This window comes from Protomyctophum bolini (assembly GCF_963924005.1).
Source record: "Protomyctophum bolini genome assembly, chromosome: 10".
Classification (NCBI taxonomy): domain Eukaryota; kingdom Metazoa; phylum Chordata; class Actinopteri; order Myctophiformes; family Myctophidae; genus Protomyctophum; species Protomyctophum bolini.
This window is the reverse complement of record NC_137871.1, coordinates 11,776,910-11,798,758: the sequence shown is the minus strand read 5'-3', so window position 1 is coordinate 11,798,758 and position 21,849 is coordinate 11,776,910. Positions and strand designations below refer to the sequence as shown.

The 21,849-nt window shown below is 43.8% G+C and overlaps 1 protein-coding gene across 1 annotated transcript in view; it reads right to left on the bottom strand.

Moving 5' to 3' along the window:
• The window catches only part of tenm1 (teneurin transmembrane protein 1), a gene marked incomplete at both ends in the record, with an annotated part of 354,011 nt that overhangs the window by 205,795 nt on the left and 126,367 nt on the right, over positions 1-21,849 (bottom strand). Inside the window, one exon of the mRNA XM_080773976.1 lies at positions 13,061-13,299. Coding sequence (XP_080630102.1) covers positions 13,061-13,299 — 239 coding nt within the window. The remainder of the gene's footprint in view (positions 1-13,060; positions 13,300-21,849) is intronic.

Sequence of the window (21,849 nt, the reverse complement as noted above, 5' to 3'; positions counted from 1 at the left end):
AGACGATAGAGAGAGAGAGAGAGAGAGAGAGAGAGACGATATATATAGAGAGAGAGAGAATAATTCTGCCTTTCCACACAGCCTTTGCTTCTCCCCGTTCTCGTCCGTAAAGCCGTCACCGGCGTGACATTGAGTGGTGGTCGTCGTTACGGGGGGGACAGCCTCTCTGCAGAGTGACACTAACAGGCTCCATGAAACCTTTGATCTACGTGACGGAGCCCCCCCCCCCCCCCCCCCCCCCCCCCCCGACACACCCCAGAGGAGATACAAGGATTCATGCCTGACGGTGATAATACCATGTGTGCAATGGAAGTACAGGGGAGAGGGAGAGAGAGAGAGAGAGAGAGGAGTGGCTTTGATGTGGAAGCTGTGTAGGTTTTTGTAGCTCTAACAAGCGCAGAGAATAAAGAGACCATCTCTCTGCCTGTCCACACAGAGAGAGAGAGAGAGAGAGAGAGAGAGAGAGAGAGAGGGAGAGAGACAGACAGACAGACGGTGCACATGCACACGCATTGAGCGGTCGCATTCACACTGTTGTCCTCCAACACAAAGCGGGACACCGACTGCCAATACAGTGCCTTATCGACAACCATTAGCGCCTGCAAGGTATAGCGCAGCACTCGCTTAAAAAGATGATTTATCAATACGCTTTGCGCGCCAGGAACACTAGGAAACACAGCCCAGCCTGATATAGCAGAGCTGCTTTAATAGACATCGCATATAGGCTGCTGCATGATGCACATAACATAACACAAACACACGATACACAGTACACACACACAGTACATATAGGGGTGCAGTACTTAATAGTTTAGACAGTTTTTGGTATAGTCATTGGTTAGACCAGTCCTACAACTACAACCTATCTCAAACCCTCACCCTAAACCTAACCTCCCCCGGGGCAGCACACCTAAACCTATAACCTTAACCCATGTCTAACCAATGACTAGTCTAAACTAAGTATGCACCCCACATAGGGTACTGCCCCCACTGAGGTGTTGTAACGACAATTAGGCAGCCAGCCAAACTCAGCCAGAACCTCTTTAGTGATCTTTGTAACACAGTAAAATGTACAAATACAATCGACTGTTAAGAGTCACATAATAAATAATCAAAACCAAATCAATCAATCAAACCAAAATCATAGCAATCCTGTCTAAATCCAAACACGTGTTACATTCTTTGCATTAAATGGAAATAAGCATTACACTTACTTACAAACAATGCTCTTTCTGTAGTGTCAAAGTGCACAGCTAACCTCTCTCTTCACAGCAAACATTGTTCTGCCTGCTCTCCCTCACACACATGGAGTCTCATTGTACTGATTACCCCTCAATGCAGCTTACACAGGTGACAATCAAGCAGGCTTGAGTCACTTTAACCTAGGGTCGCTTAATAGGCACACATTAATACTACAGAAAATAAAGCCTGCAATAAAGGCAACACACATATAGTAATGCCAGTGAACAGGGCTTTCCCGTGTACAGCGCAAACCATTTGCTCTTGTGGTTGTGGTCTCTGCGTAGCTTTATTTGCTATAGTCTCTTGCTAAGCCTGGTTTCAGAGAGAGTGTGGGAGAGGTGCTGCAGGAGGAGGAAGAGGAGGAGGAGGAGGAAGCTGATCAAACGTCAGAGAGGATGAACCGTTTTTCTGTCACTTCTCCGACGTGTATTTCGAGCGTTTGTATTTCGACACGCACATTAAATGCCATTGATAATGAATGGCCGCAGTTTTGAGTGTCTGTGTACAACACAAACATTGCGCAAGCACAGACATTGAAGACGGATAGGTGAGGGCGCAAATTCTAATTGGACGGAATGAGATGATGTATGACGATAATAGGAGCGCCACTCACTTCTCACTGGTGTATTTGTTTTAGTTACGGACGAGAAAGGGGTGAAGTAAAGGCTGTGTGGAAAAGGCAGAATTATATATATATCGTCTCTCTCTATATATATCGTCTCTCTCTCTCTCTCTAGTAATTGTGACTAGATTGATTTTTTTTTGTGGTTTATTGTTAGTTTGGCTTCATTTCAAGTTCTTTTCAATCTATCCTATAATGGAAACAGATATTCCATATAGGAAGTCTTCCTATCGTATCTTAGGGGGAAAGATTTACATATTGACCTTAATTAATATATATGCATTCACTTTAGTAGACAAGGTAAACTGCACCAGCTTTGAGCTACAAGACTTTATGACGAGGTGATTGACATCACCTGGAGGAGAAGGACTGGCTGGCACTACAGGAAACACGGGCTGTCCATTCTAACTCTGTTAGAGTTGCCCTTTAACAACGTGTCTGAACAATCAGCCCCGAAACGATCTGGAAGTCAATCGTCTTTGCTCAGGAAGCTCTCAGAAGATCTCCGTGCATGACCTTTCCTAAAAGGAGCTGTTGAACGTATTCATTCATTATATTCCTATAACTCATGCATGCTTTTACTGCATTTGTTTTTGTATTGCTATACAGTGTGTGTAGATGTATAGCATAATGTATTCCAGTGCATAATATGGGCGTGCGAGCGTGCATGCGTGTGTGCGTCAGTGGTGTAAAGTAACCAAGTACATTTACTTTAAGTACTGTACTTTACTGGAGTATATCCAATTCCCATTACTTTTACTCCACTATACATCCCGGATCCAACTATTGTACTTTTACTCGTAACTAGTAACTAGTTACTATAGTTTTCATGAATAGGGGTTAATGGTTAGTGTATGTTTTGTAATAATAATCAAAGTAACTAGTACTTTGATTATTATTAGTATAACATACACTAACCATTTCAACCGTATACATTTTTAACAAAACAGTGCCTCTACAAGCTCACAAGATCTGTTATTTTGTATACATAACATTCTGCATAATGAGTACTTTTACTTTTGATATCGAAAGATTTTAAGGCCAATATTGTACTTTTACTCAAGTACATTTTGAATTCCGCACTTTTCCTTAACTACAGTATACTGCAGTATTGATACTTTTACTTAAAACCCATTTCCCGCCAGCATTAATTAACCCCTCGATAGCGTATTTGCCAAGGTTTTATCGCGCGTAACTCTTACTTTGAAGAGCAAAATATCCGTAATCGCAGAAGTTCCTGTGACAAACTGCTGTGTGTGGTGTCTTCACCGGTTGTTGTTCTCTCGGTCGATGGTGGATAAAGCCGACCGCGAGTATCACAGCGCCTGCTACAGGCCGTTGAAAGCGCTTGTCTGGGCCAGAAACGGCCCCCTCAATGTCGTTTCTGAGACACGGGCTTTTGAAGGCGGGGCTTAGTTACAATGCAAGTGGATGCGCGCGCATCTTCAAAAAATGGCCGCGGCCACAGTGTCTCACTCTATGTTTACGCGATAGCAACATTAGCATCCGATACGATCCGATTAAATAATGTAAACCCTGGTTCACGAGAGTCTCGTGCTTGGCGGGCTATATAGGGTACTAATTTACACCCCCGTGTTCCTCGTTTGTGGCGGGCCTCGTGTCAAGTAAAAAATAAACTTTTTCCCCCACCACTGTGCGTGTGTTTGTTTATGGCTGTCAGGTGGAACTGTCGCTAGTCTGTGACCTTCCGGAGGCATTTCTCCAAAGGGCTCTCAGTCTCTCTCTCTCCATTCAAAGCATGTCTGAGCATTTAAAGCCATTTTAGCCACAGATTTTTCCGGCTTTCAAGGCCGTTTTAGCAACGGCCTGCATCGCAGCGGCAAAATAGAGAGGGCTGAAAACAAAGAGAAACTAGACCAATCAATACAAACCCCAACCAGGCATGAAGGACCCAGCCAATAGAGGTGCACACACACACACACACACACACACACACACACACAGACACCACACGCACTCTTTCTCTCTCTGTTTCTCTCACACACACACACACACACACACACACACACACACACAGCCAATCTACCGATCTACAAGCTCACGACGTGTTGCAACAGGACGTGTCTTTGAGTTTTCGAAATATTGAACCACTGACAATTAATATTAGTATTACTATACATTTGATCTGTTTAACATGTTCTTTTTTTCCCCCATTTCCTGAAAAGTGTAACCGTTTTGGACGTACAAGGTTTCCCCACCCCGACAATATGTATATACCCACTCTGTGTGGCCTATATAGGTCTGTATTTATACCCAAATGTGAAGCACATTTCGTTGTGAACTATAATCGCACGGCAGCGTTCTGTCAAATGGAGGATGAAAGGAACAAGAAATGCTAACTGTACTGGAGTCGTAATACTGCACAGGCACACGGTATACCAGGGAGAGAATAGAATTCCTTCATGGTTATAGAAACCAAAGTGTACCCTAAAACAGAACGCTTCCCCCGCTGAACACACCGGGCGTGTTGTGTGAGAGGTAATAAAGAGACATCAGCCCTCAGGGTATAGCCATATTCTGCGAGAGAAATAAACAACCATGGAACTGTGGAAACGAGGCAAAAAGCAGTGACTATCAATAGCACTGTAAACATACTTTACATACAGTACTGTAGGTACAGCTGTATGGGGATCCCATGCAGACACAGCATATTTCCAGATGGGGGGGGGGGGGTTCTGTGGTCAAATACAGTAGCCTACATATTAATGTGGGGGTTCTTGACTTGTTTGAGAAACACTGCTTTAACACATTTAGGCCTGACGTCGAAAAAAAAAAAAAAACATTCTCTCTGAAAGAATATATTGTTCAAAGATTTGTTGCCGCATTTTTACGATAAAAAAGCAGACCTACAAGCTCGTAGCGCACCACTCGGTGGCGCGCTACGAGCTTGTAGAACTCCTGTATCTGTCACCAGTTAGTCATTTTGTATACAACTGTTGTTTATTTTAAGACTCGGGGGGCTGGATTGGATGGCTCAGTGCTCCGTTGTCAGACAACACCTCTGCCAAAAAACGGGCCAAAAAAAAAAGGTTGAGGCAATGTCTCGCCTCGACCTACTGCACATTCAAATAGTGACCCCGTGGGTTTTTTAATCCACCTGACTGGATCAAAACCAAGGTCGGGACGGGTGGGTCACCACCTCTCGTCTCTGTTTTTATCCTTTTTATCACAGTTTACGGTGGAAAGAGTGATTCTCCCAAAATAATCATCGAATACGATCGTCGCCTGCAAAGGGCACGGTCGTTAGGGAACCACTTTTTTTTTCTTCCCTTTATTGTCTGCAGCAGTGATGTGAAACGGGTTTTACCTGCAACGCCTTCGCTCAATTAGCTCCACTGTTAATTTAACCCATTCTGACCTGAGATCAGATTCATACGAGGTTTCCACTGGACACACACTGGTCTGATTAACCCATTCTGACCTGAGATCAGATTCTAAAAAATGTCAGTCGTTCTTCGATTTTTTTCAAAAATAGCAGACCTACAAGCTCGTAGATCTGCTATTTTTTTTACATGATGCAAACACCAAAATGGGTTCCCGTTCAGAATGGGTTAAAGTCCTCCATAATGAGCCCGGCTGGATGGCAGCTGGACCTAACCATCAATTAGAGGAGTTGTAACGGGGCCCGTTCATAGCACCCATGTTGCTCTTTTGCCATTTTATTTGTATAAATTATATTAACTTACAACAGTATGAATGTATAGCCTACTAGGGCTTGTGTTTTTCAGCATGTCTCTGCTATATGCCTCCCCACACAGTATACAAGACTTATTTCACACATACAGATGCTGCCTGAATGGCAGAGAAAGGCCATATTCTGGAGTCTGGACACTGCAATGCGGAAGCGAGTGGCAACAGAAGCTAACAGAAGCTGTATGAGCTAACTGGACCGCAACAGCAACTACATACATACATACATATACGTCGTACATATAACATACACAGTACATCAAACATGGTAAAAATGCTAATTAACAGCTTAGAAAACAGAAGAATCAGCTTCCAGTCTCCCAAAAGGCCAATGCCCGCATGTGCAATTTCAGATGGACCGGCCGACCCACTGAAGAGAAACATGGTAGAGGATTGGACTGACAGCAGAGTTTTGTTCATTTAGTAGTATAGGATCCATCCAGTATGTTCTCTTTTACTGGCTTGCAGTTTGTAGAGGGATTGTGGATAAAACAAGAGGGGGGGGGGGGGGAGGTCGAGATGGTTTGAACATGGGCAGACATGTAAAGAGGGACGCTAAAAATGGAGGAGAGGAAGGCCATATAGAGGAGGTTCATGGTTGCGTCGTTGTTGCTTTTTAAACCCATTTTGGGGGCGGGAACCCCTTTTGGTGTTTTAAACATTACGTTATAATTTAGCTATTGAAAAATAGCAGATCTACAAGCTCGTAGCACGCCACCGAGTGGTGCGCTACGAGCTGCGACATGCGAGGGACCGAGGAAGATGCAGAGAACAGAACCAGATGGAAACAGATAATCCGACGTGGTGACCCCCTGGTGGGAATTACCAGAAATGATAATATTTAATTATCTCCCATGCTGATTGCCTTCTACATTGTCATTATGTTACAGTAAACACACAATCTGTTGGCAGCACTATAGCTCAGGAGGTAATATAGATTGTCCATTTGGGAACTTGAAGGTTTCTGCACTGGATGCCTGGCTATATCCTCCTGACTTTGTTTTGAAGTGTGCTTATTAAGTGGTCTTATAAAAGCACCCCGGTGAGCGGGGTTGCTGCCTTTGCGCGTGTTTGAATGGGCGTGAGTGTAATGCACACTGTATAAAGCGTTTGGATTAAGGGCGCTTTCGAAATGCTAGACCGTTTACGTGTACTGTTAAGACGGAGGCAGTTACTCTGGCTAACCATTTCAGACAGTTATTTTATAATGGCTACTGTATACGTGTAAACAAATCCTCTTTGTCTGCGCATTAGGGACTCTAAACGGAGGATATCACAATGGGGTCTTTGAGGTCCACATGCAGTAAAATGTAATACTTTAACCCATTCTGACCTGAGATCAGATTCATACGAGGTTTTCACTGGACACACACTGGTCTGATTAACCCATTCTGAGATGCTAAAAATCGTTCTTCGATTTTTCAAAAATATCAGACCTACAGTACAAGCTCGTAGCGCGCTATGAGCTTACACTGGCTATTTGATATAGCCGATGTACAAGTTCGCAATGCATCACAAGGCGACACGTTGTGAGCTTGTAGATCTGCATATTTTCTGGGTGCGTGCGAGATCGAGGTATATGATTTGGACGCGAAAAGGTGATGATTTGTTTGCTGCTCACTTTGTCACAGGCTTCTGGCAGTTGCCATGGGGACGGCGGTCCCTCATAAGTGACTCATGCAGTACAGTACATGACAATTAGTTCTATCAACGCGGAATGGCAGTGTTTGTTGCCATGTCTGCTTATTATAAGCAACTTTTGGGCATGTTTTTTCTGTAAAGGCGCTTTAAAATGTTGTTCTTTTTTGTGTGTGTGTGTGTGTGTGTGTGTGTGTGTGTGTTGGGGGGGGGGGGGCTTGATTCTACAGTGCATCTTGTTGTTCTGAACCATTTTTATGTCAAGTTAGTGTTTTTCTATTTATTTTTTATGAAAATCCGAAAATATGTTGTGCCAGTGGACCCCCCATACCAGATTTTTGTCATTGTTTTTTTCAAGATTTCTGTTGAAAATAGCAGATCAACAAGCTCATGCACAATGCTTGATTTTCGGCCTTTTCATAGACTGGTGTTACGCGTTTCTCTCGCAGAACTGGGCAACGCTGTTCCCAGCATCCCACAGTGTGCGGCATGCAGCCAGCAAAGACATTATTCCTGTCAGGTCTCCAAATAATGGATGAAAATTAGCCATTGTTGTCGTCGGCCGCCGCATGCAATCTTCATCAAAAGTTGCAGATAATAATCTTTATCTGTCCTCTATCTCTCCTTAACCCATTCTGAACGGGAACCCATTTGGGTTAGCATCATGTTGTGCTTTAGCCATTGAAAAATAGCAGATCTACAAGCTCATAGCCATAGTCACCGAGTGGCGTGCTACGAGCTTGTAGGTCTGCCATTTTTTGAAAACTGTCAGGATTTAGAAGACATTTTTTTTTAGAATCTGATCTCAGGTCAAAATGCGTTAAAGAACAACCATTCTTCTGTGCGTTATAGAATCTGATCTCAGGTCAGAATGGGTTAAGTGCCTCCGCTGATATCATAATGCCCGCCTCCCATATCTTGATGGCCGCGCCGCGCCTAATAACAAGCTTCAACAGCAGCATGGGGGGGAGAGGGGAGGGGCTGGGGTGGGCTGGGGGCCATAAACAAATTAACTATAAGCGATTTCACAGCCCGCGCAGCACCAGGGGGTGTTGGGGGGGGGGGAGGACGACACAGGGAGGAGACAGGAGGAGACAGGAGGAGTGACGGTGAGGAGGACTGCCTCCCGGTCTCGTCACAGCATGGGATGTGCTCCACAGTGTCACCAATGTGGCACAGCGTTATCATCCCCCCCCAATCGCTCGCCGTCCGATAAGAGCGTGCCGCCCGCCCGACCGCCCGCGCTGATTGGAAAGCCTCATGTGAGAGACACAATGTCATTGTCTCATTATCGGCCATGTTTTTTTAGTTTCCATGCGAATGTATATCAAAGCCGCTCCGGGGGGGCGGGCAGACTTGGAACGGGGCGACGACCCGCCACCAGGCTGGGTGAAGTGGTGCGCCATGCAAGGCTGTTATAGCTTAACCCATTCTGACCTGAGATCAGATTCATATGAGGTTTTCCACTGGACACACACTGGTCTGATTAACCCATTTCTGACCCGAGATCAGATCCTAAAAATGTCAGTCGTTCTTCGATTATTTTCAAAAGCTTGTAGATCTGCTAATTTTCAATATCTAAAGCATAACGTAATGCTAATACCAAAAGGGGTTCCCGCGCAGAATGCGTTAACCACTTGAGCTACTTCAGCAACGTATGACACCCTTTTGGTGTTTTAAACATTATGTTATAATTTAGCTATTGAAAAAAATAGCAGATCTACATGGCGCGCTGCGAGCTTGTATAGGTCTGCTATTTTTGAAGAATCGTGAAAATATTTATTTCAGAAAAGTGGAGGATTTAGAAGACTCAAGCTACCTTAGTTTAGATAAAAGTTATACAGTATGTGTACCTTGGTCTATATACCTGCTCTTCTATCTTGTGGTTGGGACTCGGAAGAACAACTAATGGTTGACAAGTGGCAGTGCAATGAAACTCAAAAGTACAAGTCCATCCTAATGTATTTATTGGCTCAGCAGTAGACATTTTGGCATTGTGCGCAGTTAGGGCTGAGTTTGCATCGCGGGTATAGGGCATTAAAGCTATGCTTTGGAGCTTTAAGTAATCTCTAGCCACATTCTTATCCCAGAACTCATTGCGGTGTGAATAGGTGAAGGTGAGAGAAATCCGCCTTTTGTCTGCTGGGAGAGAGGCAGGAATGTCAGTGTCTGCAGACTTATGTGACAATGGAGGAGAGAGACTGGGTGCCGCGCTTCCATCATGATTCTCCCGACATAACTAAACAGAATAGATATAGCCTACAGTAGAGAGAAAGAAATACAACCCGTATACTGAATTTCACTCAGACAAACATGATCTACTCTACATTCTCCCATTTCTTGAAATTCTTACACAGTTCAGTGGTTTGTATACAGCATAGAATGAGATGCATTGTGAGCTATGCACGCCAAAATGGAGACGCCAGGGTTGCTGTGGTGATCATACGTATATACATTCAGATATTTCCCAACTGCATGTGAATTTAGTGTGACCGGAAGCATGGGATAAATCATATATACGTTGATTACATTACTATTATAGTCAGTTCTTATCTATTTTAGCTTATCGGAATACACCACCAAAGTGACTGCCTAAATAGGCAACTCTGTAATGGAAATGTTTGTGTTGCTTAATGCTTAGTAAGTGACAGTGCAGTCCCAGTCAGTGTTGTTTTTGGCAGCAAATTTTGATAGTCTCTTGAACAGTTTTCGTTTTAGTCACATTTTAGTCACATTGTTTTTATTTAGTTTCTATCACGTTTTTGTCAGTGAAAAAAGGTAGCCGACGAACATTTTTCGTCTTAGTTTTAGTCGGCAAAAACAACACTGGTCCCAGGTCAGTTGCAGAACTGTGAGTTGTGATGATGACAGAGCCACGTAAATGATCAAATACACAAAGAAATCATTCATCTGTTGTCGGTTATTTCGGTTAACCGATGGCGTTTGTGTTACATAAAAGGAACTTCATATTTGAGATCATGCCGATGTACTCTATACATATTTTGCATTTATTGTTGTAATTGGTCAAATTTTTGGTAAAGTTTTTACTAATATGAATAATTACACAGATCACAGATAATATACAACTTAACAATATATTATTAAAATGTAATTATATTAGATTACTGAGCACTTGACATATTTGGCGAATTCAGTAAGTATTTTTTTTTAATTTAATTTAAAGGAATTGATCCCACAATTTTGTAACCCCATTATTCCACCCGGGGCCAATACCTAAGCTGCAATCCTGGGCGCCTCTCTCTCCCTCTCTCTCTCTCTCTCTCTCTCTCTTTCTCTCACTCACGTTATTCCAACCAGTCGCGTTCCCCTCCATCAGGCGCCCCCGGCTGACCAGGGGGAGGCAGTGTTTAGAGATTACTGCATGTTTTGTGTGAGGGTATACCTATACCTCACACAATGCAAACTCCAACACAGAAAGGCCCTTTCGCCAACACCACCCGGTATGGGCAATGATGACACGGAGGAGTAGAACACGCCCCCCAGCAACCACAGCGGGAATCGAACCCGGGACATTCTAGCTTGAGGCAACGGCGCTATACCGACTGCGTCACCCCATCAGTCATTTCATTTTGACCAATACACTAGTGCAGAGCTGAAGTGCTGTGAAGTGAGGGGCGCTCTTATCATCAAAATACATCATCGTACGTCATACTACATCACATTCCCTGCTCAGCCAATCGCATCGTCACTATGTGTTATACACACAAACACGCAAAACTGCAGGGCCAATCAAATAATCACAAATGTGGTACACAGTACACAAACACGCAAACCCGGGCCAATCAAATCATCACAAATGTGGTACACACAAACAAGAAAACCTGGGCCAATCAAATCATCGCAAATGTGGTACACACAAACACGCAAACCTGGGCCAATCAAATCATCACAAATGTGGTACACACAAACACACACAACTGGGCCAATCAAATCATCACAAATGTGGTACACACAAACACAGAGCTGAGTACTAGGAGGGGCTATAGCTAGCGCTCCTCAAAAAAGAAAGAAGGTTGCACAGCCCGTACCCACACCCACGTTGCAAGAGATGTATTAAGAGACCAATGTTTGACAAAAAGGGATTGACTTTTGCGCCATGTGAGCGCCACGAAACCTCTTCTTTCATTTCCATGACATTTCTGGCACCCCCCACCATGAAGAGAGGAAGTCCTACAGGATATAGTTATACATTTCAAACACAGACACACTGTAAATTCAAGCCATTCGTCTTTGATTTTTTTTTTCTTCTTCTCCCCGTCGGTGGGCTGTTAATTAATTGACGAGGATCAGGGTATCATTAAAGTTGACGAGGGAACCTAATCAGCACCCCTGGGTCCCAACCTCCCCTCCCCAGACAAAGCCATTAACTGTAAGTCTGTCAACCCCCCCCCCCCCCCCCCTTTAAAAGCCGTATTTGAACATCTTTGATACAGTACGCTAAATGTATGCTTACAGTACATCCCCGCACATCTGGGGGGGCGTGTTGCCATGGGGACGTCGATGCAGGGATCAATCATCGGGCGAGGCAGGAGCGGAGCGCGACACCAATTAAAAGGTGAAGTCGTCTCCCAGTCATTGCTCACGCTTCCTCACTCGCGCACTAATTACCAGGGCCGGAACATTAATGGAATAGCATGGTTCAGCCTGGGGATTAATCTACATGGGTTTTGTGTCCCCCCCCCCCCCCCCCCCCCCCTCCCCCTGTGTGTGTGTGTGTGCGCGCGTTTCACTGTGCTTATTCATATGCATGTATCTGTACATATGCGCGCGCATGTGTGTGTTCATGCACGTGCACGGGTGTGCTTTAAGTACACATTTGTGCGTGTGCAAGTGTGTGTGCGTGCGTGCGTGCGTGCGTACGTGTGATTATGTGAAACCCTGCCTGCTCCAACATGACCTTGAGCATCACTGCAGGTGGGGAATGAAGAGGGGGAGGGGTGGGGGGGGGGGGGGGGGAGGAGGCCCAAGGTTGGGGGGTGCAGGGGGGGGGGCAATGAACAGAGGCTGGTAGAGATCGCGGTGCGGTCGATGAGTGATTTTTTTGGTACTTGACTTTGACAACCCCCGCGATGATCTTCGATACGACAACGCGACCCCATGGTAACGTTTCTCTCCAAAGTTTTACGGGGCAGCGATCAATTGAGACAAAGAAGATTATAGCCACAAACTTCTTCAAAAACGTATAGGCCAGGCCTTTCCGTTTGCAGGCGTCGTTATATTCTGAACTCGCTTGCATTTCTCATTATTCCCGTTTGTGTTTCCGTTAGTGAAGTTATTGTTTTTGTTTTCCCACGCAGGTCCTATATCGATTTGCGACCAGCTTTAACCCATTCTGAACGGGAACCCATTTTGGTGTCAGCATCATGTCGTGCTTTAGCTATTGAAAAATAGCAGATCTACAAGCTCATAGCGCGCCACCGAGTGGCGCGCTACGAGCTTGTATGTCTGCTATATTTGAAAAATCGAAGACATTTCTAGAATCTGATCTCAGGTCAGAATGGGTTAATAATTAAACTGTCAGGATGTAATAGACATTTTTTTAATCTGATCTCAGGTCAGAACGGGTTAAAACTAAGACTCTGGCAGACAGGACCCGTCAAGACTCTGCGTGGCTGTTTCTAAACAGATATATATACCGTATATACCCTGAATTATTTATCGTTTCAAATCGGGGAAAACAACTCAACGACGACATACTGTACGTGAGGAGCAGAGCCAGGGTCAGTTTATCGTTTCAAATGGAAAAAGCAAGTCTCACCGATGACGTATGTGAGGAGCAGAGCCAGGGTCAGTTTATCGTTTCAAATGGAAAAAGCATAGACTCACCGATGACGTATGTGAGGAGCAGAGCCAGGGTCAGCGTGAGGAGGGAGGCGGAGAGCGCCGTGCACTTCCAGTTGCAGCAGCGGTGGGGCTTGTTGAAGGTGAACAGCGGCCGCGTCACGCTGCCGCGCGGCAGCGGCCGCGGCGGCGGGGAGTACACCGTACCGGAGGTCAGGGGGTAGCCCTGCCCCGCCCCCGACAGCAGAGCCGACGAGCCGGAGCCCTGCTTGAACAGGAAGTGCCTGCGGAGAAGCAAAAAAACGGAGAGAGACAATTTAGGAGAGTTGCGAGTTGCTCACGTTCCCTCGGGTCACTTGAACAGCTATAGAGCGTCGCAGCCCCGTGTGTTTGTTGTCATGATTTGTCACGACTCGAGTTGGCTTCGTACGACGCTTAAAAGGTGTTTAAATTAATACGTTTTTTAAATGTCTATGGGAAAAATGCATTGGGATTCATTTCCTGGGCCTGGCGTCGTCATGAAAGGGGGCGGCACTGCGAAGCTCTATAGTTAGTTACTTATACACGTTTAGATTGATTGAATACTTTATTAACACGATTATTGACAGCACAGGCAGTCAGTACAGTCAAACGTTATGCTGAAAGGATAACACAAATAAGCCCCAGGGGGGCTGTTTCCATAGTACAGTAGACGGTATACAGTATGTCTCAGTGAAACCTCACTGTACGACCTAGAAGACTGCAACAGACAGATACAGTAGCTCGTCAGCAAAACTGACTGACTGACTGCTGTACCTAGAAAAGCTATTCACCGCAGGGTGTTAAGTGCAGGGGTTACCCTGCACTTACACCCCATGCGGTGAAGAGCGAAAATAGACAATGAGCTCAAAACACGTTGTGAGCTGTTGTGTTGTGTTGTGAACTCTGCTATTTGCACAACTTTAAATGTAAATTATTAGAGAGGAAATATTTTGTCTCTAGCAATGACATGACCATGCACGTGTAGCACTTGTGTCGTATAGGTAGTGTAGGATAGCTACTAAATTACAATGAAGGGTTAGACGTAGGACTAGTTAGGTTCAGTTAGGTTCGTCTACTGGAGCCAGAGGGGTAAATGATGAGACCAGATGCAAGTCACTGAGTTGGCCGGCTCAAATACTTTTATATAAATTGAAATAAGAAACAAAACAATGCTCACAAACATAGGACATTAGACAACAATAAATGAAATAGGTACCTTGGTATCAAAATATATATTAGGGTTTTTGAACCTGTGGGTGCACCCAACTACTCTGACTGATGAATACCTTGTGCAATTCAATTGCACTATTTAAACCAGTTCAGTAGTATCAATCCAATTTTCACAATCAATTGCTCTTTCAATTTGAATCCAAAAATAATCACTTCACATTCACAATAACCAAAACAATAAAAACAGTTAACCCCTACACACCACTTAGTGGCTATGAAATAGTCCAAAAGACACAAAGTGTCTACACTTTTGATGTGAGTGTCTACTGTTAGCCTGCACTGCTCCTTGCAGGGCAGAGAGTTGGTGTGTGCTACTTAATTGTCCAGTCCTGCACTACACTCACAGGGCAGAGGGTGTGTGTGACAATGTCCAGTTCTAATGTGTGTATGTCTGTGTGTATCGCCGCCCAATACTGCACTGCTCCTTGCAGGGCAGTGTATGTGTGACAATTTCCTACCACACTGGGGGAAACAAGGCTACGGCTCTGGGTCTGTCCCAAGGAGAATTCAGCAGGGTCTGGGTTCTGACCAGAGTCGGGCTGAATCAGAACAAACGTATCCAAACCAAAAAACCTGACCTGCATAAAGCAAGGCCAGAGGCATCTCTGTGTTAATGTCTAAACTCTAAAACATTACTTTCATTTACACAACTCTGTATAAGGTTTCACTTCAAATACTTATTGGAAATAAATACAGCAACCTTTCAAATACATGTAATGTAACAATTACCATAAATCTTCCTCTCACCGATGGTGGTTGCATTCCTTAAGCTCCGTTCACATTGAAGAAGCAGAAGCTAGCTTCTGCTTCTTGGTCCCATGTTATCTCTATGCAGAACAGCTTCTGCGTTTAAAAGCTGGAACAATAGCTTTTTTTTGTTTTTGCTTTTTTTTTTGCTCACCGGAGCTTAACTTTAAAGCAGCTTTTAAAAGCTGGAGCTTTAAAAATCTGCGTGTAGCCAATCAGAGCACAGCGTGGTTTGAGGAGGCGGAGTTGAGCTCATTTTACAAAACCGAAAACCCTCTGGAAAGCTGTCCGACCCAATTGTCCGCATTAAAAAAGAAACTTTTTGAATATGGGCTGTATATGAAATATGAATGGATATTTGGCAAGACCATAGCATATTTTGTGATAGAAATTAAAGTTTATATGAGAAACAAGTTGTCGAAGCGGTGAAAACAGGTTGTGTTCCGTGTGCCGTCGCGAGTGTCACGTTTCTGGGGACAAGTCATCGTGCATTCACCCCCCCCTCCGGTTCTCATCGAAGCTATGGATGGACTACTGAACTGAACTCTCCGGAACGCTATCCGTCGCTGACGCTGATTGTGGACTAAACAGTGCACACACACACGGTTGATAAATTAGCAGATATAGATAGATAGACAAACAACTAAACAATAGTTGTGTCGGGAGTTTTCGCCAAAACCTTCCCCGAGAAGAGGGAAGTAGCAGCCCGCTCTCAGCGCGTTTCTGTGCCGATCCTCGTGTGTCTCTCGGTAGTATGTTGAAGCTTTTGCGCCGTCAATCAATACCTTTAAAATAAATAATTAATAGCCTTTATATCAGTTGTATGTACCCCCCCCCCACACACACACACACACACACACACACACACACACACACACAGTACACAGTACAGTAGTCCCCAGTACTGGAACGCCGAGGAGAGCTGTGCTCGGAGACGATTTGCGGGACGTTTCCTCGCACTAAAATTAATTGCCCTTGTCGCGGGACCTCGCCCTGAGCACAGGGCGTTGACCACTGGTGTACGCTCCTCGACACCCAGTCTCAACTTAGGGGGTCCTCCGCGGGCCGGGCCACAGGGTCCAGAAGTCGGTCCACTTTCGTGTGTGTGTGTGTGTGTCGCTGCATTGTATGTTGATTGTTGAAACGTGGGCACCGTGAATCATACCTTAAAAAAATAATTAATAGCCTTTATATCAGTTGTATGTACCCCCTCTATTTATGCAATATGTTGCCCATGTTTTGTGATTGGTTTGCTGCGTTCTGAATCGATAAACCAATCGCATATATTTATTTGAGGGAATCATTTCAGACAGCGCCGAGATAGGAGCTCCCTTCCACGGGAGACTTGGGACTGAATGTCCGGAAATCGCACGTAAACATAAGCTGTTTTAATTGCTTTTACGACGTGCTGGATACATACAATTGTATTTCTACGGTATGCTCTTTCTAAATCAACATTAACATTACATACAGAGCCGCCATTTAAAACAATGCCCGGAGTGTTTCGCTCGTGGCCTAGGGGGGAGAGGAGAGCGGAGTGTGGGGGGGAGACATGAACACTGAAGACGGGGAGGATTGAGATCCGGTCCGTTCGGTTATTTACAAACAAGTTTACCAAGATTATATTATTTATTCATCCATACATAGGTTATGATGTAACTAAATATATCATTATTTCTCCTCTACAGTCGCTATTTTACATTTTAGACTTTCAAATGCGCATCTGCTCAAACTGCCCGTCTCTCGTCTCAAAGCCAGACAGCCAGTCCAGGCAGCTTGAGTGACAGGTACCTTGTACACGCCCACTTTCTCAAAAAAAAGCTGCGTCTTTTAGATACACTCAAAGTTAGTAACTGCAGAGTCCAGCAATAGTGAGTGAGTCACTACAAATAAAAAGGAGACACTGAGTACACATTCTTTTTACCAAAATAAATTGTAATACACTTTAGTGCAAAAACGTTTTTAGCTGAACACTAAACAAACAAATTCTTCATTAAACAAACAAACTATAGTCACCAGTAGTGCTGGGGCTTCCCTCATGTTAGCCACCAGCAGCTAATGCACCAAAAACTGTTTGTCACTCACCAGGGTTTGCAAATTAAATCAGCACTGCTTTAGATGACTTGCTCCTCACAACAACCTAATGTCATTAATGCTGTGTTTTGTTCTACACAACGGACATTATTCTATATTTTCTTAAACAGAAGTTTAGCTTTTCTCTCTCTCTCCCTCCTTGATTAGGACTCATTTCACCTGTTGTCCCTGCACACAGGCAACAGCTCAATTGACACTCGTTCAGACCAGTTTGGGCAATGTCTCTCATCTAAAGCAGGGGTTTTCAACCGGTGGTCCGCGGAGGTTCTAATATATATATATATATATATATATCTAACATTTCAAAAAGTCAGCTCAACGCGTCAAATAAACAAATAAAAAACAACAACTCACGATGTAAACAGCTGACTGAGCCGTCAGCTGCTGCAGCAACCACCCAACGCATGTTGTGCTTACCGTGCTAGTTGCTGCCCAAGGCAAGCACGGTAAGACGTACGTTGCCATAAGTTATTCATCCAATTCATAATAATGCGTTTGGGAAAGTCAAATCTCCCTGCCATAGTTATAATATCTGCCGCGGATCGATTGAATAGTCTCACATAATACGTGACGTATGCAATGTGCAACGTCTCAGTCTATCGTTGCCGAAAAGGCAGAGCTACAAGCTCACAACGCGATGCAACCAGGTGCCATGTGAGCTTGTAGATTGGCTATTTTTGGTGCGTGACACCGTCGTACGATGATGTATACATTACGCTTTTAAAGTGACAGTACACAATGAACAGTTCCCTCTGTCTGTTAGAAAGGTACTGTATAAGGCCTATAGTAAAATGTAGTGCAGGTTGTAGGTTGGTTAAAATAAAAAAATATATTCTGTTTCTGTGTGTGTGTGTGTGTGTGTGTGTGTGTGTGTGTGTGTGTGTGTGTGTAACTGAAATGGATTATTATTTTGAGACTTATTTTGAGTCATGCTTAGTACAAGTAAAAAACACTTGTAAAACTTAACTTAAAGTAATACTTTGAAACATTTTTTTTGTCCAGCTCATGAATGTAGCCTGTGATCGTGTGATTAGTGAGTAACAAGAAGAAAACAAAAACAACCTTAACCCATGGTGCATGAATGCCCCACCACTATTGTGTCACACGACACAATAGTGGTGGTCCCCAGGCTGCTCCTATAGTCAGAATGGTGGTCCCTGGGTCAAAACCAGTTGAAAACCCCTGATCTAAAGGATGAAATGATCTGAGGGGGTTTTCTGTGTACATTTCAGTGTAGTGAGGGGATATGACTGAATTAATTAATTGTCACTTGATGACTTAACAGTTATTTATTTATTCATATTGAAGGATGAGTTAGCCCATTTTAATCCATTGTATTTATATATTTATTGTAAAAGGTGATTTAGCCCATTTTAACAGCAACAGCAATCCATTCAACAGAGCACTTTACTCCACGATAAAGCATATACAGTGTTTCTTTCAAAAGGTCCAAATGGTCTGCCCTGCAGAGCCTACTTCTACACAACACTGTTCCAGGACCATGGAGAGCACTCGCTCTGGCCTTCCACAGCTGTGGTTCAGTTCAGTCAGATAACTCACGCATAGATTGAACCAATATTTTAAGAATAGAATGAGATTGAAGTGTGAATACAATTATTTTATCTTGGCGTTCAGGCTCTGCGCCATTTTTCGCCCTGCTCAGCACAATTAGAAAACCAATTAAACCATCATTAAGAGCAGGGAGATATACTGGAAAATTTGACCACAGGTCTCCGCCAGGTCATGTGTAGGCCAGCAATGTTCAGGATGGAATATGAAGAATCAGACCGATCAGTCTTGATCACATGACAATAATCTAGGAGTAATATCAATTTCATCAATGCACATCTTTACCAGAAAGATGGTGGCAGATAGGGCACCCACCCACATGACCAGCTGGTGTCTTGACCAATATGGAACTTGGTCCTACAACATGAAATCCAACTTTTCTAAAATAATCGGGTGGTATTTGCGCTCCCCTATATGTGTGTGTTTTCTATCCACACAATTATCATATAGGGGCATTTATGGAAATTGCTCTCAGGAACAGTTCAACTGATTTGGTCGTACGCATGTCATCTGTATCATGCTACTTTGTACAATTCTGCAGTCTTCATTTCCACTTTGTTTACAACGTCCGCCATTGTTGATTTTCCAACAGCATCATCAGTATTACAATGACTCAAATATAAAAATATAGCTGCAAGCAGCGATAAGGCGGGACCAAGAAAGAAGACAATACGCAATGAGAACAATATGCACAAATACGACCGACGAGCCGAGTTGTCAGTACCCGGATTTGAACACACATTGTTCAAGTCATTGAAGCTCTTGTCACACCGTTTACATTGGAACGTTTTTTTTTTTCCACCTGCGTGGAGACGCTGGAGTGCCGTCAGGTTGCTAAACGGAGTGTCATTGAAGGTCTTGTCACAGTGTTTACATTGGGAAGGCTTTTTCTCCAGTGTGGAGAGACGCTGGCGTGCAAGTCAGTTTACCTGATGTTTAAACCCATTTAGACCTGAGAGCTGAGTCTATAAAACGTCTTGACATCCTGACAGTTTTCTGAAAAACGTATCAGTGGTGCACTGGTGCTCAAACATGGTCATGTCAAGGACCTCCAGAACTATCTGTAATTGGCCGCCGACCCCCATCTGAAAATATGCAGTTCCAGGGACCCCCCCCCCCCAGAAGCAAACATTGTAGTTAAAAACTTGCACTCAGAATATATTCAAAGATTTGCGCCACATGTTCACGGGTTTTTCAAAGAATAGCTGACCTACAAGCTCGTAGCGCGGCACTCTGTGCCACAATATGACTCTGGTGTCAGGTTACTAAAAAAATGAAACTCTTGCTACACTGTTCGCAGAGGAAAGGTTTTTCTCCCGTGTCTCTTAAGATTGCTCAAGTATTTGAAGCTTTTCTCACTAATAAATTATTCTGCTGAAAATGCTGTACTATAGTAGTTATGTCAAGCTGTTTTTCCGTTTTTAGTTTGTGTGTGTTGTGTTTTGTTTCTTTCTTCTGTTTTGTGTTTTCATTGATTCGTATGTTTTACTTGTGTTCAATTATTCATTATTTGGTGTAAAAAAAATAGAACTTTTGAATAAAAACAAAGAATATATATATTCAGCTGGTTGTGGTTGTGGGCTGACCACCCAAGGGGTTCTCCGATAAAAAAGGTCTCTTGACACCAAAGTATATTTCAACAGAATAGTACTTTATTGTCTTCAGTGTGAGCCATTGTTTCTACAAGCAAGATATAAGAAATGGAATACATATTAACTACAGCATGACAAGGACCATATGAATGACAAGTAAATCAAATATAGCTCAGAACACATCAGAACGCAACAGAATGGATGTGAATAAACAGGTACACTGGGCATTCATACACCAGAACATATATGTGAACAATCATAGTATGGCAAGGTGATCAACATAGAATACATCAGGTCAATACAGAACATAAAGGCTTACATTGGTCAGTGGTGGTGTTGTAGGGTACTCAGTGAGAGCTGCAGGTTCTGCATTGCATGTTGCCAGTGTGAAGGCTGGAGACTGAGTGAGGGCTTATATAGGGCACACCTGAACTCATGTGATTGGTCATTGAGTTGAGTGGTGTGATGGCAGACACCTGTGTCATTGTGGATGCAGGGAATGGGAAATGTCCACCAGAGGCTGCCAGTCAGACAGCATGCAGATACTTCACAACACTCACACACTGTAGGTTTTCTCCCCTGTGTCGGGAGGAGTCAGATGATGTTTCATGATTGGTGTTTGGGTTAAAAAGCCTTGGCAAATTGTCGATTAACTCGGTTGATTACGTCTTTTGTGTCTCCTCGTTTCCTTGACAGACGTCATAACTATGACGTCACTATGTTGTCAGCCACGCTCAAATATGTCATAAATCGTTAACCACTCCAAAAAGGGGACTGACTGTAAAATATCTAATATCTAAGTATATTTATTTACTGGCGACCAGCTGAGCATATCAACATTATGAAGGACTAGACCTGTGCCCTTCTGGCACTGGCGGCCTATACTTGGGAACGATGCAAATTGGGAACAATGAAAATAGGGGGAAAAAAACACACACTTTGAGGAAATAAATCGATAGAATAATCGCTAAGAAAATAATCAATGGTTGCTACCTACCATATTGTAAACTTTAGTCTGCACTTTTCTGTTTGCTGCTCTACAATGAATAAGCATGATTAGCTGCTCTCTCTCTCTCTCTCTCTCTCTCTCACACACACACACACTTAGAGTACCATAGAGATCCAGCTATCAGCTGTCTCACACACAGTATGTAATTACTTCTCGCCCTCAGGGCGTCTTGCTGGTATGCGTTTCCTTAAGCAATTGATTAATGTGCTCGTCCGACCATTATTCCGACGAGGGCCTTGCATGGTCTCCTGATTTGACCACGTCTATCCGCGATAACAAGACATCTTTGCGCTGCGTGGAATATGCCTTCTCCGTCTCCAACTGTGTTCACTCCTCATTCATCTGCCACATACAGCCTTTATTGGATGCGATATTGCATTCACCCCTGCAGTGGAATCGAAGTCAGGTGCAATTGGAGGGCGAAGTGAAACCCCCGCTTTGTAGCGAAGTAGAATGCGGTTATTCAATGCGCATCGGGATTAGAATGAGCCTTCACACCTGCCAAACGAAGCGCACTTTCCGACAATACGCAGCAGGATTCGTATTAATCGCATGAGTATAGCAGTACTATA